At 43.9% G+C, this 16,823-nt stretch overlaps 1 protein-coding gene across 17 annotated transcripts in view; it reads left to right on the forward strand.

Moving 5' to 3' along the window:
• The window catches only part of STXBP5 (syntaxin binding protein 5), a 1,512,194-nt gene that overhangs the window by 1,460,891 nt on the left and 34,480 nt on the right, over positions 1-16,823 (forward strand). For all 17 annotated transcript variants that reach the window (XM_078649248.1, XM_078649254.1, XM_078649249.1 and 14 more), the window contains one exon: positions 8,820-9,040. In XM_078649248.1, coding sequence (XP_078505374.1) covers positions 8,820-9,040 — 221 coding nt within the window. The remainder of the gene's footprint in view (positions 1-8,819; positions 9,041-16,823) is intronic.

Consider the following 16,823-nt stretch of genomic DNA (forward strand, 5'->3'; position numbering starts at 1 on the left):
GGCCCCACTGACTGATCTCTTACAAAAGCACTGTAATGCGGAACAGGTCTTACAATGTCCCCCTACTCAAGTGCAACAGTCCTTTGATGCTCTAAAAAGATCACTGACATCCGAAACTGTCCTGATTAGTCCTGACTATTCTCGTCCCTTTATCTTACAAACGGACGCCTCCGATCACGGATTAGGCGCAGTTCTTTCTCAAGAAACTCCTCAGGGCGAGAAACCCATTCTGTAAATTAGTCGCAAACTCTTCCCTCGGGAAAAGAATTACGCAACAATTGAGAAAGAAGCCCTCGCCATCAAATGGGCAATAGAAACCTTGCGATACTATTTGGAAGGAAGAGAATTCACTCTGTTTACAGATCATGCGCCATTAGAATGGCTAGCCAGAAATAAAGGTCACAACGAGAGTGTGTTGAGGTGGTTTCTATCCTTGCAACCCTATCGGTTCCACACTCGACATAGAAAACGGCGAGAACAAGGGAACGCTGACTATCTATCGAGATATCCACAAGAAACACCACCCCCTAGAAGAAAGACAGCAAGGGAAAGGGGATGTGAGAAAATGACTGTGCAAGACGAACAGCCCTACCGATCTCCGCGACTACGAGACCCAGATTCCTCTCCTCTGTCTCCGCAGGGACGTGATCGGGACTACAACCCGGAAGTCCCGCCTTCGAGAACCGGAAGTGGTTCCCCGGGACCAATAACAGGGGAGTGGACGGACCGTGATGAGAGAGAAGGCGGAAGGGAGTCATCTCGGCAAGAAGACGCGGGACCCGGTTCCAAGCAGGAAGACGCGGGACCCGACCAGAGGAAAGAAGACGCGGGACCCGGTTCCAAGCAGGAAGACGCGGGACCCGACCAGAGGAAAGAAGACGTGGGACCCGGTTCCAAGCCGGAAGACGCGGGACCCGACCTAGGAACAGAAGACGCGGGACCCGAGAAGCCCTGGACATCGGAGACTGCCGAAGACGGTGAAGAAACCTGGTCTGAGGATTGGTGGTGTCCGGAGGTGGCTGGGGAGCGGCCGTGACTCAGGAGAGTTACGGCGGAGCCAGGTTAGTGCTTGGGTCTTGGGAATAGGTGGGAGAGGGTGGAATAGAGTGGGTGGCCATAGCGTATAACAGGGGAAGTAGGTTAAAATCCTTTTGTGACTACATAAGCTGCCATAGTTAAAACCCCGAAACGACTGTGAATGCGCACCTGCCATAGTTAAAACCCCGAAACGACTGTGAATGCGCACCCTTTCTTTTCCAATTAGGAACTGAACGAACCTAAGTTAAAAGCCTTTAGAGATACATTTTCCGTTTCACCTCTTCCTTACCTTAAACCTACCTTACTTTACTTTGGCTGTGGGACTATCCTCGAGGCACCTCAACAAACGTAGTGCACCAAGGTGTGGTGATGGAACTACACATCTAAACTAGTGCCATATATCATTCTGACGGCTCCTTTCATTTCTTTATCCTCCTATGAGCCTCCGGGGAGAACACCACGGTCCAGGACAACCTGAAAGCAGGACACCTTTATCCTCGTCAGATCATTCCAGTTCAAGGGAAACATCAGACGAAGAAGAAAAACAACCAACAACTATAACTCAACAACCTACAACTACTATTTTTGATAATAAACCTACCTTTAAACCTGTACTTAAGCCTCCACGCCTGTTTATCAAGCCTGACCTCCCACAGTCACCTAACTCCTGATCATGATCTGCATGACGAATCTTTCCCCACAAAGGCTGTGGAACAACGTTCCCAAACAACATGTCTATGTCTGCTAAATTCATGATACATGACCCAGCAGTTTGTGACAACTCTTTGTAATACCCTGCGGGATTTTTACGGGGATCAGGCAATGTCTGTTTAAGGGCCAAAACTTCAGCTCGCTTCCAAGGAACATGTACCCACACATGCTGGAAATGTGCTGCCACAAGTGGTGGAACATTACCAGGACCAGCTGCTACTTCTTCCTTCCATACTGGAGGAACTTCTCTCATGGGGTACTGTCGCGCCTGTTTCCTACCGGATGCGTCACGCTCAAAAAGTGATCGAGAAGTTCCCCCTTACTCCGATACGACAACAATGTCTCAACCGCTCTCTCGACATCGGGACCTACGATCATGCCCTCTGCGAACTCGAACCGCACACGACACAACTCGGGCGGGTTGTATTCAAGATCAATGTCTTCCAAATCTTCACAGAGAAAAACACACATTTGTTCAAAAACATATCTCTGCTTCGGTGCTTCCCATTGACGGAAGACTTCCATGACAGACTCTACATCATACCTTACAGCGTCGATAACCCATTTATGCCCTAAATGATTCAGTAAATCTCTCTCTCGATAGTCAGGCAGTTGACTCCGCAACTGTCTTCGTTCCGTGTTAGGGGTCATATTAGGCGACCCGAAGAAGGGGGAGAGAAGATTAGTAACAGTGTTGGCCATTCTCTGTCGAACCGAAGGAGAAACTGACGGAAGAACGGGCAGAAAAACAGGGTGAGATAAGGCAGGAGCAGAGGCAATAGCAGAGGGAGCATTAGGAGAAATAGAAGGTGCACTAGGCAAAGTCGTAGAAAGCACAGGTGAAGCAGATGTGATCGGTGGGCCTTGAGGAGGCTGCACTGAAGGAGCAGGAGCCAGCTGAAGAACAGCTGGTGGGTGCTGTGGAGGAGCAGGAGGAAATGCAATCACAGGTTGCGCAACTAAAGGTTGCGGAAGTGCCGTGGCATTTTGCGCATAGGGGGGTGGCGAACTTAATAAATGCGCCATTAACGGATCTTTTTCAAGCTCTTTTGCTGCATCTTGCTGAAGAGGCGGCAAAACTGGATAGCATTTATCTATCACCATTTTACGTTGCCTGTGCAACTGCTCACTCATCTGTTCTTCTTCATTGTCTTTAAACTGCATAGCAGCTTGCATTATCGAAATACCCCTTTCTCTCTTATTTTTCTTCGCTAATTTAATTTCCTTCTGTTTGGCTTCCTTACACCATAGGCGGAAAGAGTCAAACATCGCCGGCCGGGCTTTCTTCTTAAAAAGTTTAACTTCGAGATTGTCTAAGATTTCCCTGTCAAAGCTACCATATTGGGGCCATTTTAAAACACCATCTTTTCTGGTGTATTTGATCCACACTTCATTATATGTGATGGGACCTACGCCATGTTTTACATATAATTCATAAGTTGGAGTTCCAATCGGAGGAACCGGACACGAGTCCTCCAATCGGGAGTCCCTATTATTACAACCAAGACAAAACAAATTTCCAAGTCTGCTAAGACCAGGCATCTTCGCTCTCTAGTCTAGCTTCAAACTTCAAAGGATTATCGATTACGATATTTCTCGTGAATACACGAGTCCTTCGGTTTTGGCACTTGCAAGTTCCAAAAAGAAATGATCCCAAAAGGGGATACCCAAACTAAGACCAACTAAGGACTGGGAGACGCTCCACTTATACTTAACTGAGATATCGATGACGTCACCAGAAGACTCGTCTTATCGTTTTGCTCTACCAAACTTCAAGGGTCCAAATCAGGGCGGTAGCCAGGGCAGCAGTCCTTTGTAGCCGTCCGGAAGCGGGGAACCTCGCAGCAAAGACTTTCGGACCACGTCGACATGCAGGGGTCGATGAAGTGGTTGGCCTTCCTCCAGAATTTTCACACGAAGCTCCTCATGAACCTCTGGCTGGACCGGTACCGTTGGTATCGCCCCACGTTGGGCGCCAACTGAGGTACTGGGTTTTTCATAACCGGTACCGAACCGGTAACCCAGTGGTGTCAGGGAACACACCCAAAGACCTCGAGTACTTTCCTGATTTAGACCACAGAAACTCAGAGTCTTCTAGGTGAAGTCAAGGATCGATTTTATGGGCTGCAACCAAGGTAACAGGCGTCCTAGAAGTACAACAGCACGGGATGTATATTCTCAGGAGACTGCTCAATCTTACAAAACCAGGCTTCTCTTTTTATACAAAATATTGTGCTTCAGGCAAACATTCTTGGATTTACAGTATACCATTCGCATATTTTCACTACAAAGGAAAAGCAGAGTCATGATGACAAGCCCACATTTCAGTTTGTCCAGCCCACAACAAATTACCCGGCAAGGCCCAACATTTCATCAGATATCGATGGACCCCAATAAAAACGGGCACCTCCCCATCATAAAGCAAGTGAGAGAGAAAAGAGCAGTGACAGGTGTGAGCAAGATTCGGCAGGGTGTGTGTGCGATGTAAAGGGGTTATGGCCTGTTGTGCCTTGATGCTATCTTGTTCGGCCACTGGGAGAGGAACTGACCAAACAGGTTCGGCCTGGGGCAATGGTTTCAACCTGCCCAGGTCAGAGAAAAGTCAATTAAGGTGTACGTGTCCTTTGGAATCGAATTTAGCTGTATTAGAAGCCTATGTGAGGGCAACCCACAAAATGGCCGGAGGGACACAAGTAGGTGCCTAAAAGAGGGAGGTATCCTCGAAGCAAATTGTACTGGGATACTGAACCCCTCCGAATCCATGGGGCAAATTTAGGTCCCATGACATGAACCACGTGTTTGGATTAAATACGTAGGTATTACTGCATGCACTTATTATAGCTTGCTGCAATTTAATTTAAATTAACTTATCTTATTGAAAATAACTCATCACTGAGCTAAGGAGTGGCGAACACAGGGCTTGGGGTATGCACGAAACATGTTGACGATAGGAGTTGATAGGTACACCTTGACACATTACGTTTAGGGCGCCCTATTTTTCCACCCCGTTTTTAATACTACCACCTAGAGGCAGGAATAAAGTTTATTGTAAACCTACTGGGCAGGTATTTTTAGATACATCACATAGTCCACTCCACAATTACACATGCATCACACATAGTCTTTGAAAGTGCTCCTACGTAACCCGCAAGTCGTAGCACGCCCCAGCCCGTAGAGGACTGGGATGGCCCCAATGATGAAGCATGTCACCGTGGGGCAACCCTGGTGAGTGAGGGGACACCTAAAAAAGGAGCAATTTCTCCTTTTCTTACCTAATATGAATTTCCCATGACCGACCCCATTGAGTGTTGTGTATGGTTCATAGTAACTAGCAAGGCTCTCAGGAATCTGGTAACAGAGACCATTTGTTGGTGAGAGGAACTGACCAAACAGGTTCGGCCTGGGGCAATGGTTTCAACCTGCCCAGGTCAGTGAAAAGTCAATTAAGGTGTACGTGTCCTTTGGAATCGAATTTAGTTGTATTAGAAGCCTATGTGAGGGCAACCCACAAAATGGCTGCCGTACACAAAATGGAAGCCAAGGAATCCGAACGAAAATGACGATTTCGAGGTGAAATCGTCACTCGAATATGCCGAAAATGCTTGTACATAGTGTACTCGTCATTCTCGGTCTTTTGATACTAAATTCGTCATGTTACGACGAAGATTTATTCTCGAGTACAGAATTTTCAGAACCACATTGTCATTGTTGCTCTCCAGGTGGAAGTTCAGGTCCCCTAGGAGATGTAGTCTGATGAGGCGAGGGCATGTGGGCTGATGAAGTCGGCGATGGCTTCACTGAATTGTGTGCGTGGGCCCGGGTTCTGTAGACGAGGGTTCCTCTGAGGGTGGTCCTGGGGTCGGTGTGGATCTGGAAGTGTAGGTGTTCGGCGGGAGTGAGGGCATCTTCGGAGTTGGTCGTGATGTCAATGGTGTTCCTGTATATGTTGGCTATTCCTCCTCCGGTTTGGGTGATCTTGTAGCCGTCCGGGATGGCTATGGCGATGTCGGGGGCTGAGGAGGCGTTCATCCAGGTTTCTGTGAGGAAGGCGATGTCTGGTGCTGTTGTATCGAGGAGGTCCCAGAGTTCGACGGCGTGCATGTGGACGGAGCGGGTGTTGAGCAGGATGCACTTGAGTTGGTTGTTGTTTTTGCCTGGTCTGGGTGGTGGGACGTAGGTTCGGACGCAGGTGAATTTGCAGGTTTGGCAGGAGAAGGGTCCGTGGGTGCGCTTCGGAGTTGCTTGGTAGCAGGCGGCTGGTCGGCCTGTGTTAAGTGCGTGTAGGGTGGTGGGGTCGTACTTCCGTCCAGTTTCGGCGGGGGCCAGGGGTTCTGGCGCGGTCCAGGCCCGGACGGGCTGCGCCTCCTCCATATAAGGGGCTGAGGGAGGGAGGAGCAGCTGGGAGGCGGGAGCGGGGCGGCGAATGGAGCACCAGGGGGGCGGGGCTGAAGGGGAGGCAGCAGCGGGAAGCGCGAGGGGGGAGCGGGAGGGGGTGAACCAGAGAGAAAAACAAGGGGCAGGGGGAGAGAGGGCACAGAGGTCAAGAGGGTTGGAAACACGAGCAAAACAGTAAAAGGCAACAACAGTAAAAGGCAACAGTAGTGACAATGATGTAATAGCAAGAGGCAAGTAGATTAACTCAGGAGAACCAAGGAGGACAGCACAGGACGGGCTCAGGCAGCGATCCTGGGTACAGCGGTGGCGTCAGCGGGACAGCGGCACAGGAGGACCATGTGGCGGCTGAGGGGGCGACCTACCTGGTGGCAGGGTCAAGGGTCACTCCCTTCATCTGCGCACCAGAGCATTGCTAGAGAAAAGTTTTCCAGATCCAGTCTAGTGTCTGGGGAGTATTCTAAGGTAACAAACCTGCGCTTGGTTAGAGTATCTACCAGAAAGAGCATTACCACAGGTAAGCATCATCTTTGTCAGCCTTTCTCATGGCTCATAGGCTAATAATAATAATAGGCACATTTATAAAGCGCATGGTTACACTCGGCCAGTGTGTCCACGCGCTGCGGTGCAACTGCACTATCATTCTATACCCTCTCGTTGATTCATTTAGTACCTGTTAGATGCCTAAGACTGACTTGTGTTTTTTGGCCTGTTCATTATAATTCATGGGTCTATCAAAGACTTATGAAGGAATTTTTCAGGATACAGTCTGCCTCTATTAGGATCCATCCTGCACATCTGATTTACCCTTACAAATAGTGCATCCCATTTCCGGTATAGTTCAACAATACTTGAGTTGCAATGAGAGACTTGGAATCCCCATAACCTTTGAACATTGACGCTGCTTCATCTGCACACCCATCTGCAGAGCATTGTGAGATGGCCAGCTGCTTGTGTAAAATAAATTACTGTACAACGTGGAATTGTAATGTTGGCAGTGTATTACATGCCTTAATGGGAAAACAACGGCTGATAAACTAAAACAAAAAAGCACAATTTGACTCAAATTTCAGGGAAATGTACTCGTATGGAAATTTCAAGAAAGTATTTAAATAGAAAGGCAGTTAAATTTAAAAATAAAATACTACTCAAAATACTTTTAAATTCAGAGGAAAATTAATTAATTAGGAATAATTTATTCACATTTTAAATTTGGAAATGCAGTAAAACTGCAACTGTAAATGCTTAACAGTGGAAAAAACTATAACGCCTGCAAATATCAGTATAAATATAGAAAATATTGGTTTTCTATTGTAGATATGTTTAAGTAGAACATTTTAACTGCCATGTTTGTGTTATTAGCTTAAATTGTAATGGTTGTGCTGTTCGCCTGCCATATTGAATGAGAATAGTGCTAGGATCAGCGTTGGGGATCCATTTGCCAGTCACACAGATTTACAATGGCCAGCATTCTCAAGTATCACCATTCACAAGCATTCCGAACGTCCTCACAATCACTGAGAAATGCAGATTTTTCTAGAACAATGTGTGTTCATTTTTGTTTGATTGTTAGTTATTCTCTTTGCATTATTTGGGTCTTCACTTCCAGAAAGGGTCTCTTTTTGATTGGATTTCTGTATTTGTCATTGATTTCTAAAATATCAGATCAGCAAAATTAAACATATCTGTAAATATTTTCTTAAAAAAGCGGTTTTATCTTGCAGAAGATTTGAAGCAGCAAAAGTTACCCTTACAATCCTGTGATACACTGACCTGAACAAAAATAATGCTTTTTTGATTCACTACTTCCTCTGATGCCTTCCTCAGGAATGTCAGTTAAACTGACAAAGTTCAACATACTAAACTGTTACTTTAAATATGTTTCCACACTTAATATATAAAAGAAAACAGGAAATATTTAAACGTCCTAGATAAGGAAAGGAAACAATACATAATATCAGGTGGGTGGGGGGATGGTAAATATCATGGCTAGTTCAAGAAAATAGACATTTTTCAAAACATTTTAGAGGAAAGAGTCTCTACCCTGTGAAAATGATTTTAAAAAGAAAGGAGGATAGAAATGTTCACAATAAAATGAGAAGCTAGTTATGAGAAAAATGTTACATTAAATCACATGCAACCATTGCCATAGTATGACTTTTGTGGATATGATTCCTTAGCCAAATGAAATATGATCAATGGTTATCATATAATTATTTGTTTGATGTTATAATACCATTACATATTTCTTGTTGAATGCACTGAACCTTAAGACTCACTAACATGGAGACCTTTGAAAATGTATATTCTGAGTATGGGTAAGACCCGGGCAATCGAATACAGTAAATGCCTTTCAGTCAGTGGTAATTTATGTGGTAGTGTAAAATTTATGATAAGCATATTTAAATGAGAAAGGTGAATTAAAGGTTAACTGTATATATTATAGTTTAGTAACACACAAATGCCAATATTCTATGTCTTACTATTAGACGCCAGAGGCTTGGGATATAATGATCTTGTGTGGAATTTGCTGAATCTACTATGTAACGTGTGTCCTAAAAGAAAAAATATGTTGCGTTCAGATGCGTGGTTCGCTGTAGTGATGGTGAATATATGCTTTTGGTTAGAAATATTTTGTAATTCTTTAATTCTCTTTTTGTGCTCACTTATTATATCAGTTGGAGAACTGGCAGCTGGAAAGCCATCAAGAAGTCTTGCTCAGCATATCCCAGGACCAGGTGGTATTGAAGGAGTCAAAGGAGCAGCATCTGGTGTAGTTGGAGAGCTTGCACGAGCCAGGATAGCTCTTGACGAAAGAGGACAAAAATTAGGTGAACTGGACGAAAGGACTGCAGCCATGCTAGCTAGTGCCGATTCTTTTTCAAAACATGCTCATGAGGTAAAGCCATTTACAAACTTGCCATATGTTTTGCAAGGATTGTCAACCGCTTTATTTTATTTCTCATCCTTTTTGCCTACGGTGTTCTGTAAACATTTCTATACGGTTTGCTTGAAATCTCTATGGTATTGAAATATACTGTATTGTGTGTGTGTGTGTGTGTGTATGTATGTGTGTATATATATATATATATATGTGTGTGTGTGTGTATTTTCATGTGTGTCCGAGAGCAAAGCCGCACTCCCTAGCAAGCTATTTTCTTGTGGCAAAAACCGGCAAATGCATCTGCGATACTTCATTATTACCTAACACGTTTCAGACAACCACTGTCCTTGATCACGGGTTAATTTGCACCATCCAATCACTGTAGGCCACTCACACTTTTCGCCAAGAACAAACATGTATATCCCTCCAGTGGGTTTGACCGATAATGCAAATGTGTGTGTATATATATGTGTGTTTGTATGTGTATATAAAGCAAAGGTTACCAGGACGCTAAATTTAGGCTCAGATTTCACTCGTACAAAACCAGAGAAATTCAGCAGTTAAAGTTTCCTGAGCTAACTATACCTTACGCCCCCGAAATGCACTGATTATGACCTCACATATTACATCACTCATGACCTGGTCAGTGACATCACTGATGACACCATCCACAGATCCACTTACACACCCACTCATACAACCTCTCATACTTCCAAACACACAGCCACCCCCAAACCAACAGACCCATAGATGTTCTCAAAAAAGTGAAATATGAGCCTAACTATAACGTCCCTGTAACCTTTGTTTTTTTCAGTGAATTTCTAAGGTTTTTTTTAATTCTATTTCTAACTATAACATCCCTTAACCTCTGTTATTTTGAATTTCGAAGGTTTTTTAAATTACATTTCCTATCTATGGTGTGGTTGTAACTTTTGTTTTTTAATTAATTTCTAATGTTTTTGATGTTATGCCTAAGTATAACGGTCTTGTAACATTTGTTTTTTACAGCAGTTTATTAAGGTTTTTAAACTTTAATGGTTTCGTGAGTGTGTTAGTATGTGTTTCAGTTAGTTGGGCACAATGGAATTCCACCTGTACCTTTAACAACAGAGTGCACGTTTTATTTGTGGTGAGTGTTTTGCTACGATGGCCATCATCTTGGCAAAAGATGGATGGATGTGAGGTGTGCATAATAATATGTTGGTTAAACTTTTACTCTTTTATTGGTAAAAAATTAAGAGTCCGTACCGGTCACAATCAGTTGCGCTGGGTATGTGAACCTGATATACTTGTAGCACTGTAAAATACATATATAGACACTTTAAATGTATAGGTTGCGGCTCCAAGGCTATGGAACACACTTCCTCAATCCATCAGATCTAGTCCTAACCTGCTTGTTTTCCGAAAGAAGTTGAAAACGTGGCTGTTTAACCTTTAGAACCCACTGCTTATCTCAGGAGAGCTGTTGACATTACAGCGCCGAGATGCCTGCGGGCAATTGTTCGCGCTTAAGAAATGTTAAAAATAAATAAATAAATAAATAGTTTAAGGGAAGTGGTCTACTGATAAAGTCCTAAAAAGTTACTATAGAGGAAAAATATTTTTAAAATGTTATTAGTTGTTTATCACTTTCTCAGTCTGAGTAGGTAGATAAGTATCTTAGTGGGTGTGTAAGTGGGTATATGAGTGAGTGTGAATGAATATCTGAGTAGGACAGTGTGTGGGTGGGTTAGTATCTATATAGGTGTGTGACTGTGTGTAAGTGTCTAAGTGAGTGTGAGTGGGTGTGAGATTCTCTCAGTGGGTCTGTGAGTGAGTGTGTTAATGTCTCAGTGGGTCAGTGAGTGGGATCATGAGACTGAGTAAGTCTGTGAGTGGGTGCATGAGTCTCAGTGAGTTTGTGAGTGAGTTTAGTAGTCTGAATAGGTGTTCGACTAGAGGCATAAGTGAGTCTGTGAGTGGGTGTATTACTGTCTGAGTGGGTATGCGTCTGTGACTAGGTGCATAAGTCTGTAATTGACTGTGAGTGGGTTCATGAGTCTCTGAGTGAGTGTGTGACTTATTGCATGACTGAGTTGATCTGTGAATGGGTGCATGAGTCTCTGAGTGGGTATGTTTCTTTTTTATTTTTATTTTGAGGGTTTTATATAGCGAGAACTATTCCCTTGTGAATATCAGAGCGCTTTACAAGTCAAATGTAGCAAACAAGATGTAGCAAACCAAAATATAGGTGAAACAGCTATACATAGCTTATACATGTACACATAAGCTAGCACGAAAAACAAAATGACAACTATGGAGCACAAAGACATAGATAGTTATAATATACAGTAAAGCTAGCTAAAAGGACAGAGTTCACGTGAATTTAGTCATGAGGATCGCTTTCACTTCTTTTTTGAAGGAGGCAGAGGACGGGTTTGTTCTTGTTTCAGTGGGCAAAGCGTTCCAGATCCTAGGAGCCATACCAGATAATGAACGGATATAGGTTTTTTTCTTGGCAAATTGTTGTTGTTTTAGAAGAAGTGTCTTGCAATCCTGGAGGCTCTGCTGCCCGCAGAGAGCTAAAGTTTCTGAGCTAGGTTGTGTGGGGGATTGTGTTGTAGGGCTTGTGCGTCATACAAGTGATTTTAAGATGAATTCTAGCTTCAAATGGTAGCCAGTTGAGGGTTCTCAGGTCAGGGGATATGTGAGAGTTTCTCTTTGAACCTGTGATGAGTCCCACAGCTGAGTTGATAGTGGCTCTTAGTGGGTCTGTCGATGACTTTGGGAGGCCGCATTAGGTTACCGCCCCATATTCCACTATAGGTATTACTAGGGCTTGAACTGCTTGTTTGAAATCAAAAGCTGTCAGAATGGGTTGGCTCCTTTTATGGAAGCGCTGATATGCTTCTGCATCTTTAAGTTGCTGTCAAGCATTATCCCTAGCGAATTCGCTGAGTCGACGATGGGAGGTTGTCCTTTGAGAGCTGTTAAGTGCTTCAGCCAATCCAGGATAGTGGGAGTTTTGTTAGGGGGAGCGATTAAGAGGAATTCCGTTTTGAGGGAGTTTAGTTTCAAATGGTTTTCGGCCAGCCATGTTTGGGTTTTTTGTTGTGTGGAGTTAAGTGATTTGATGTCAAGTGATTGAATCTTGATGTAGATTTGGGTGTCGTCTGCATACATATGGAAGTGAATCTTGGCGAGGCTGAGAAGCTCGGTAAGAGGTTCCATAAAAAGGTTGAAAAGGATTGGTGAGAGGGAGGAGCCTTGTGGAACTCCTAATGTGACTGGCATGGGATTGGACAGGGATTGGTTGACCTTGAATCTTTGGGCTCTGTTTTGGAGGAAAGAGGCGAACCAGTTAAATACAGTACCAGACATTCCCATTCTGTTTGTCAGGAGTTCAAGCAGGTTGTCGTGTTTGACGGTGTCAAATGCTGACGATAGGTCGAGTAGGATAAGGAAGCAAGCTTCATTTTGGTCCAGGTTTTTTAGAGCGTCGTCAATTACATGTGTCATGGTTGATTCAGTCCTGTGACCTGCTCGGAAGCTTGATTGAAATTGGTTAAGCAGGTTGAATTGTTCAATGTGACTGTTCAGCTGCATGTTAACACATTTCTCCAGGAGTTTGGATGGCATAGGTATGTTAGAAATCTGACAATAGTAATAGGTCTTGGTCCAGAGAGGTAATAACAGGGGATTGAAGTCTTTTAAGTAATTAGCCGGGAGCAGGTCTGTGAAATGATTGGAGGGTTTCAGAGAGGTTAGCGTCTTTAATATGGAATCTTAACTGAAAGTGTTGAAGTGGGACCAAGTTGCGTTGTTTTTGAGTTTGAATTTTGGGAGGATGTTAGTTTGTGCACCAGCCAGGGGCACAGATGAGTTCTTATCCATGTCTTAGATGGATAAGAGGTCCTTGAGTAGATATGATTTTATGTATTCTGTTTTAGAAGAGAAGAAGGAGGTAAATTCTTCACAATTGGGTAGATTAAGAGGGATGCGTTCGAGAGACTGGGTATGCTCTTGGTTTGGGTTTTGATAAGATCGAATAGCTTTTTGGGGCGGTTCTTGGCTTGGTCTAGTTGAGTCCTGAACAGTCGGTTTTAGATTTTCAGATTTTTCTAAAATAAGAGTTTCAGGCGAGTCTTAGAAGCTTGAGGTGGTCAGCTGAGGGTGCGGCTCTCCAACGACGTTCAATTAATCTGAGAGATCGTCTGTCTTCATTTAGCCTCCCATCATACCAAGGTTCTGAGTCTTTTGTGGAAGTTCTTTTCAGTTGAAGCAGGGCTATGTTATCTAGAAGGTTGTTCATGGAGTGAAAGTAGTGATTGGTCAGCCCCTGGACATCGTTTAGGTCTTCCGGGGGACATAGAAGGTTTGAGTAAGTTGATGCAATAGGGTTAGAGCCGATGTTTTTCAGGTTTCTCTTCCAGATCTTAGTTCTCAGGGGTTATGTTGGGAAACGTTTAACCTCTTCCAAGACTTGGAAAGTAATAATGTGAGTCCATGAGTGTCTGAGAGGGTCTGCAAGTTTGTTTATGAGTATCTGAGTGGAACTGAGTGACTGCCTTAGTGCTCTGTGAGTGGGTATGAGTGGGTGTGTGACTCCCTAAGTGGTCTGTGACTGAGTGTGGTGTCTGAGTGGGACTTTGAGTGAGTGCATGAGTGGGTCTGTTATTGAGTGCACGAGTGGTTCTGTGAGTGGGTGCATGAGTCTGTGACTGGGCCTCTGAGTGGGTGAGTGACTGTCAGAGTGGTTGTCGGACTGGGTGTGTGAGTCTCTGAGTGGGTCTGTGAATGGGTGCATGCATCTGAGGGGATGTCAGACTGTCTGTGACTGTGTAAGTGCATGCATTATTGTGTGAGTGAATGTTTGCATATTTTTAAAATTTATTTTGGCACGGTTCACGCCTTTATTGCAACATAGCACAGGGGATCGCGCTCAGCATGACAATGGGGTCGCAACTCCATCCACGTGGAAAAGAAAACTGATTTTGGCATTGTAAAACTCATAATGGATCCCTGACAGACCGTTACATTACACCCATGAGGTCAGGGTACTTCTATCCTCACCCCTTCTATGGATTTTAATGGTTATATCGATCTGCTGGGACTGGCACCCGCTTCATAAAATGGCAGCCGCAAGAATTTAGACAGCTTGCAGTCCGCCAATTACAGCACTCCTCCTGTTATGTGGTTCACATAACACTGTGTCGGGCCATGGATCCTCCGTGTCACTATATATACAAATTAGTATTTTAGTTAGTATCAACGCATTTTCACCAAATCGCCTAAATGCACTTCCCTGGACCAATACCTCCTTTGCTGCCAAGTTCGGTGTAATTCAGCAGTTCGGGCTGTAGCCATGTCTAAAGTTCCTCTGGGAATTAACATGGGGAAAACAAGTTTTGGACCCCCCCCCTTTTCCTCGGTCCCCGCTTGACGGATTACCACAAAACTTTCATGACAGCAGCTTCAGTGAGCATTGTATTAGTTTTGCAAATTTCATTACGGCATCAAAGTTATTGACAAATGAACAAATGCTCCTCCTATGGGAACTAGGTCCTAACTATTACAACCCACTGGCTACCGCCAGTAGGACATAGATATATATATATATATATATATATATATATATATATATATATATATATATATATATATATATATCTAGCAACAGTTCTTGATTTTCTGCATCTAATCTACATGGCTAGGGGCTCACTTAGTGCGTCACCTTTGAAATTTATCAGATACCGACAGAGACCAGGTCAGGTGTCTCGTCCTAAGGTATCAAGGTTTAAACCCTGCTGTCAGTGCTGTATATAGATGTCTTTTTCGGATGCATAAGACATCTGCATGTTGTGTAACTTTAGCCTAGGCTTTCAAGGACACCATAAAACTATTTCTGTCTCATTCACGTAAGACGCCTGATTTGGAATGATCTCCCAAGAGAGCGTCCCATAATAAAAATGCTAAGATTGCCATATGAATATTTTTCCTTAATGAAACCATGCCACTCCTTGGCCGGTTTGAAGAATTTACCTAATTCCCTGAAGTTGGTATTTTTCCTCTTTATTTGAGCATATTACTATATTTAAAAAAGACTTAAGCCAGAATTCCCGATTGATTCTGCAGACCAAGCACAGACCAAAATCTAACACCGCAGCATGCAGGTTATATTCAAGATGGCCCCACTACCCTGCAGGCAACTCTTGAAAGATGTGCCCATTCTGCTGGCTTGGGTAGTCCATCAGCACACATTCTGCCTGACTTGCATTTGCTCCGCCTCTAACCTTTGCACCATTTCTGAGGAAACCAATGCTTACCAAAACACAAAGCCCTTTTTGTTATTAACCCCACCCTTAGATCTGAGATTAGCACAGTGTCCTCCATCTAATTCGGCATACACGATCTGAGTAGTGAGGCACAAGGTTCATATCTATCTTGATAATCTACCCATAGAAGAGTGCCTCCCTTGAACCCAAAGGTTTGCCTAGATGGTATAACTTTTTGAGTCCGCCTCAAACGCTCTTTCTATGTCAGGTGAAGACTGTAGATGTACAAAGGTTGATGATTCGGAGGTTGACAACTGCCTCTCTTCTTACCATACAGGAGTTAACAAAATGCTAGAAGCCTTGATGCTTCTCTGCAAGTGGGCCTACAGTACCCCTCTGGGCCTCCTTCACAGGAAGTCGGTTTGTACACTTCTTTGATAAGACAAGCTGCAGAAGTCTTGGAATAGTTCTTGCCAATCACTGGGGCTGAGTCTGAAATTTTAGGCTTAAACCTGTTCAGTGTAGGTTTTTGTTCTCGTATAACATTCATCTTATGGCCAGCTTAGTTCAGGAAACCAACCAGTTATGTTAACATATCCTATTCTGATTAATAATTCTACCTGTAGATTCTTCAACTTTTGACTACCCCCAGGCACTAGTCTGGATCCTAAAATGTTGCAATAGCTCTGCCAGCTGGCTCCATCCGTGTACTAGAAGCAGCACAGATATGATACTGGAGCCATATTGTGCCTACCCAGTGCCCTAATATCAGTTCCCTTTTTTCCCTGCCCTTGAAAGTGTGTCTAGAGCTACTCTCCATGATTTTTCACGTTTTCTCAATGAATTCATGTGCACTGCTTTAGGGATGTCACGCCTAAAAAGTCAATCAAGGCTTAAGCCTTGCCCCTCTGTCATGTCTCTGACCCTCTGCAAGGTGTGTCTGTGATGCCTGGGGCCGAAGCACAACGCCACGTTGGATGAGAAATGTGTATACCAAGGCTATTAAGATGCAGGAGGCCAAACTCTGCCTACCTGCAAATTCCTCTGCAATCCCACCCACATCCCCTTTGTGAAGGATGGTCATAGGTTCCTGAAAGTATTAGGGTCCAACTTAGCTCTGTTGCCCTGCATGTCCATGGTATATCTGTTGCTGCCGTCGTCTCTGCCTCTAAGGGCTTTTTTAAGTATGAATGAGAATCTGATGTCAAGGTGGGGTAGTGGCACTATTTGGCTATAGTGACATCACCCTGCACTACTTCCAGCACCACCAACTGGTGTGCCAGAGCTAATGCAAAATTTCCGGATCCAGTCTGGTGCAGGGGTATAATCAAAAGTTGAGGAACCTGAATGTATATTGAGTATCCCTCAGAAAGGTCATTACTGAATGTAAGTATCTTTCTATTCACCCTTCTCCTTCACCCAAAAATTCACTAGCTTTCCTTTTAACTCTTGTAATCAGATGGTCATGCAATGGTTTCTGGCTAGTGACATCCCAGAATGTTTCAGATGCACTATATAATATTAATAAAGTAGTCCATTCTTCT

The sequence above is a fragment of the Lissotriton helveticus genome, chromosome 6 (assembly GCF_964261635.1).
Source record: "Lissotriton helveticus chromosome 6, aLisHel1.1, whole genome shotgun sequence".
Classification (NCBI taxonomy): domain Eukaryota; kingdom Metazoa; phylum Chordata; class Amphibia; order Caudata; family Salamandridae; genus Lissotriton; species Lissotriton helveticus.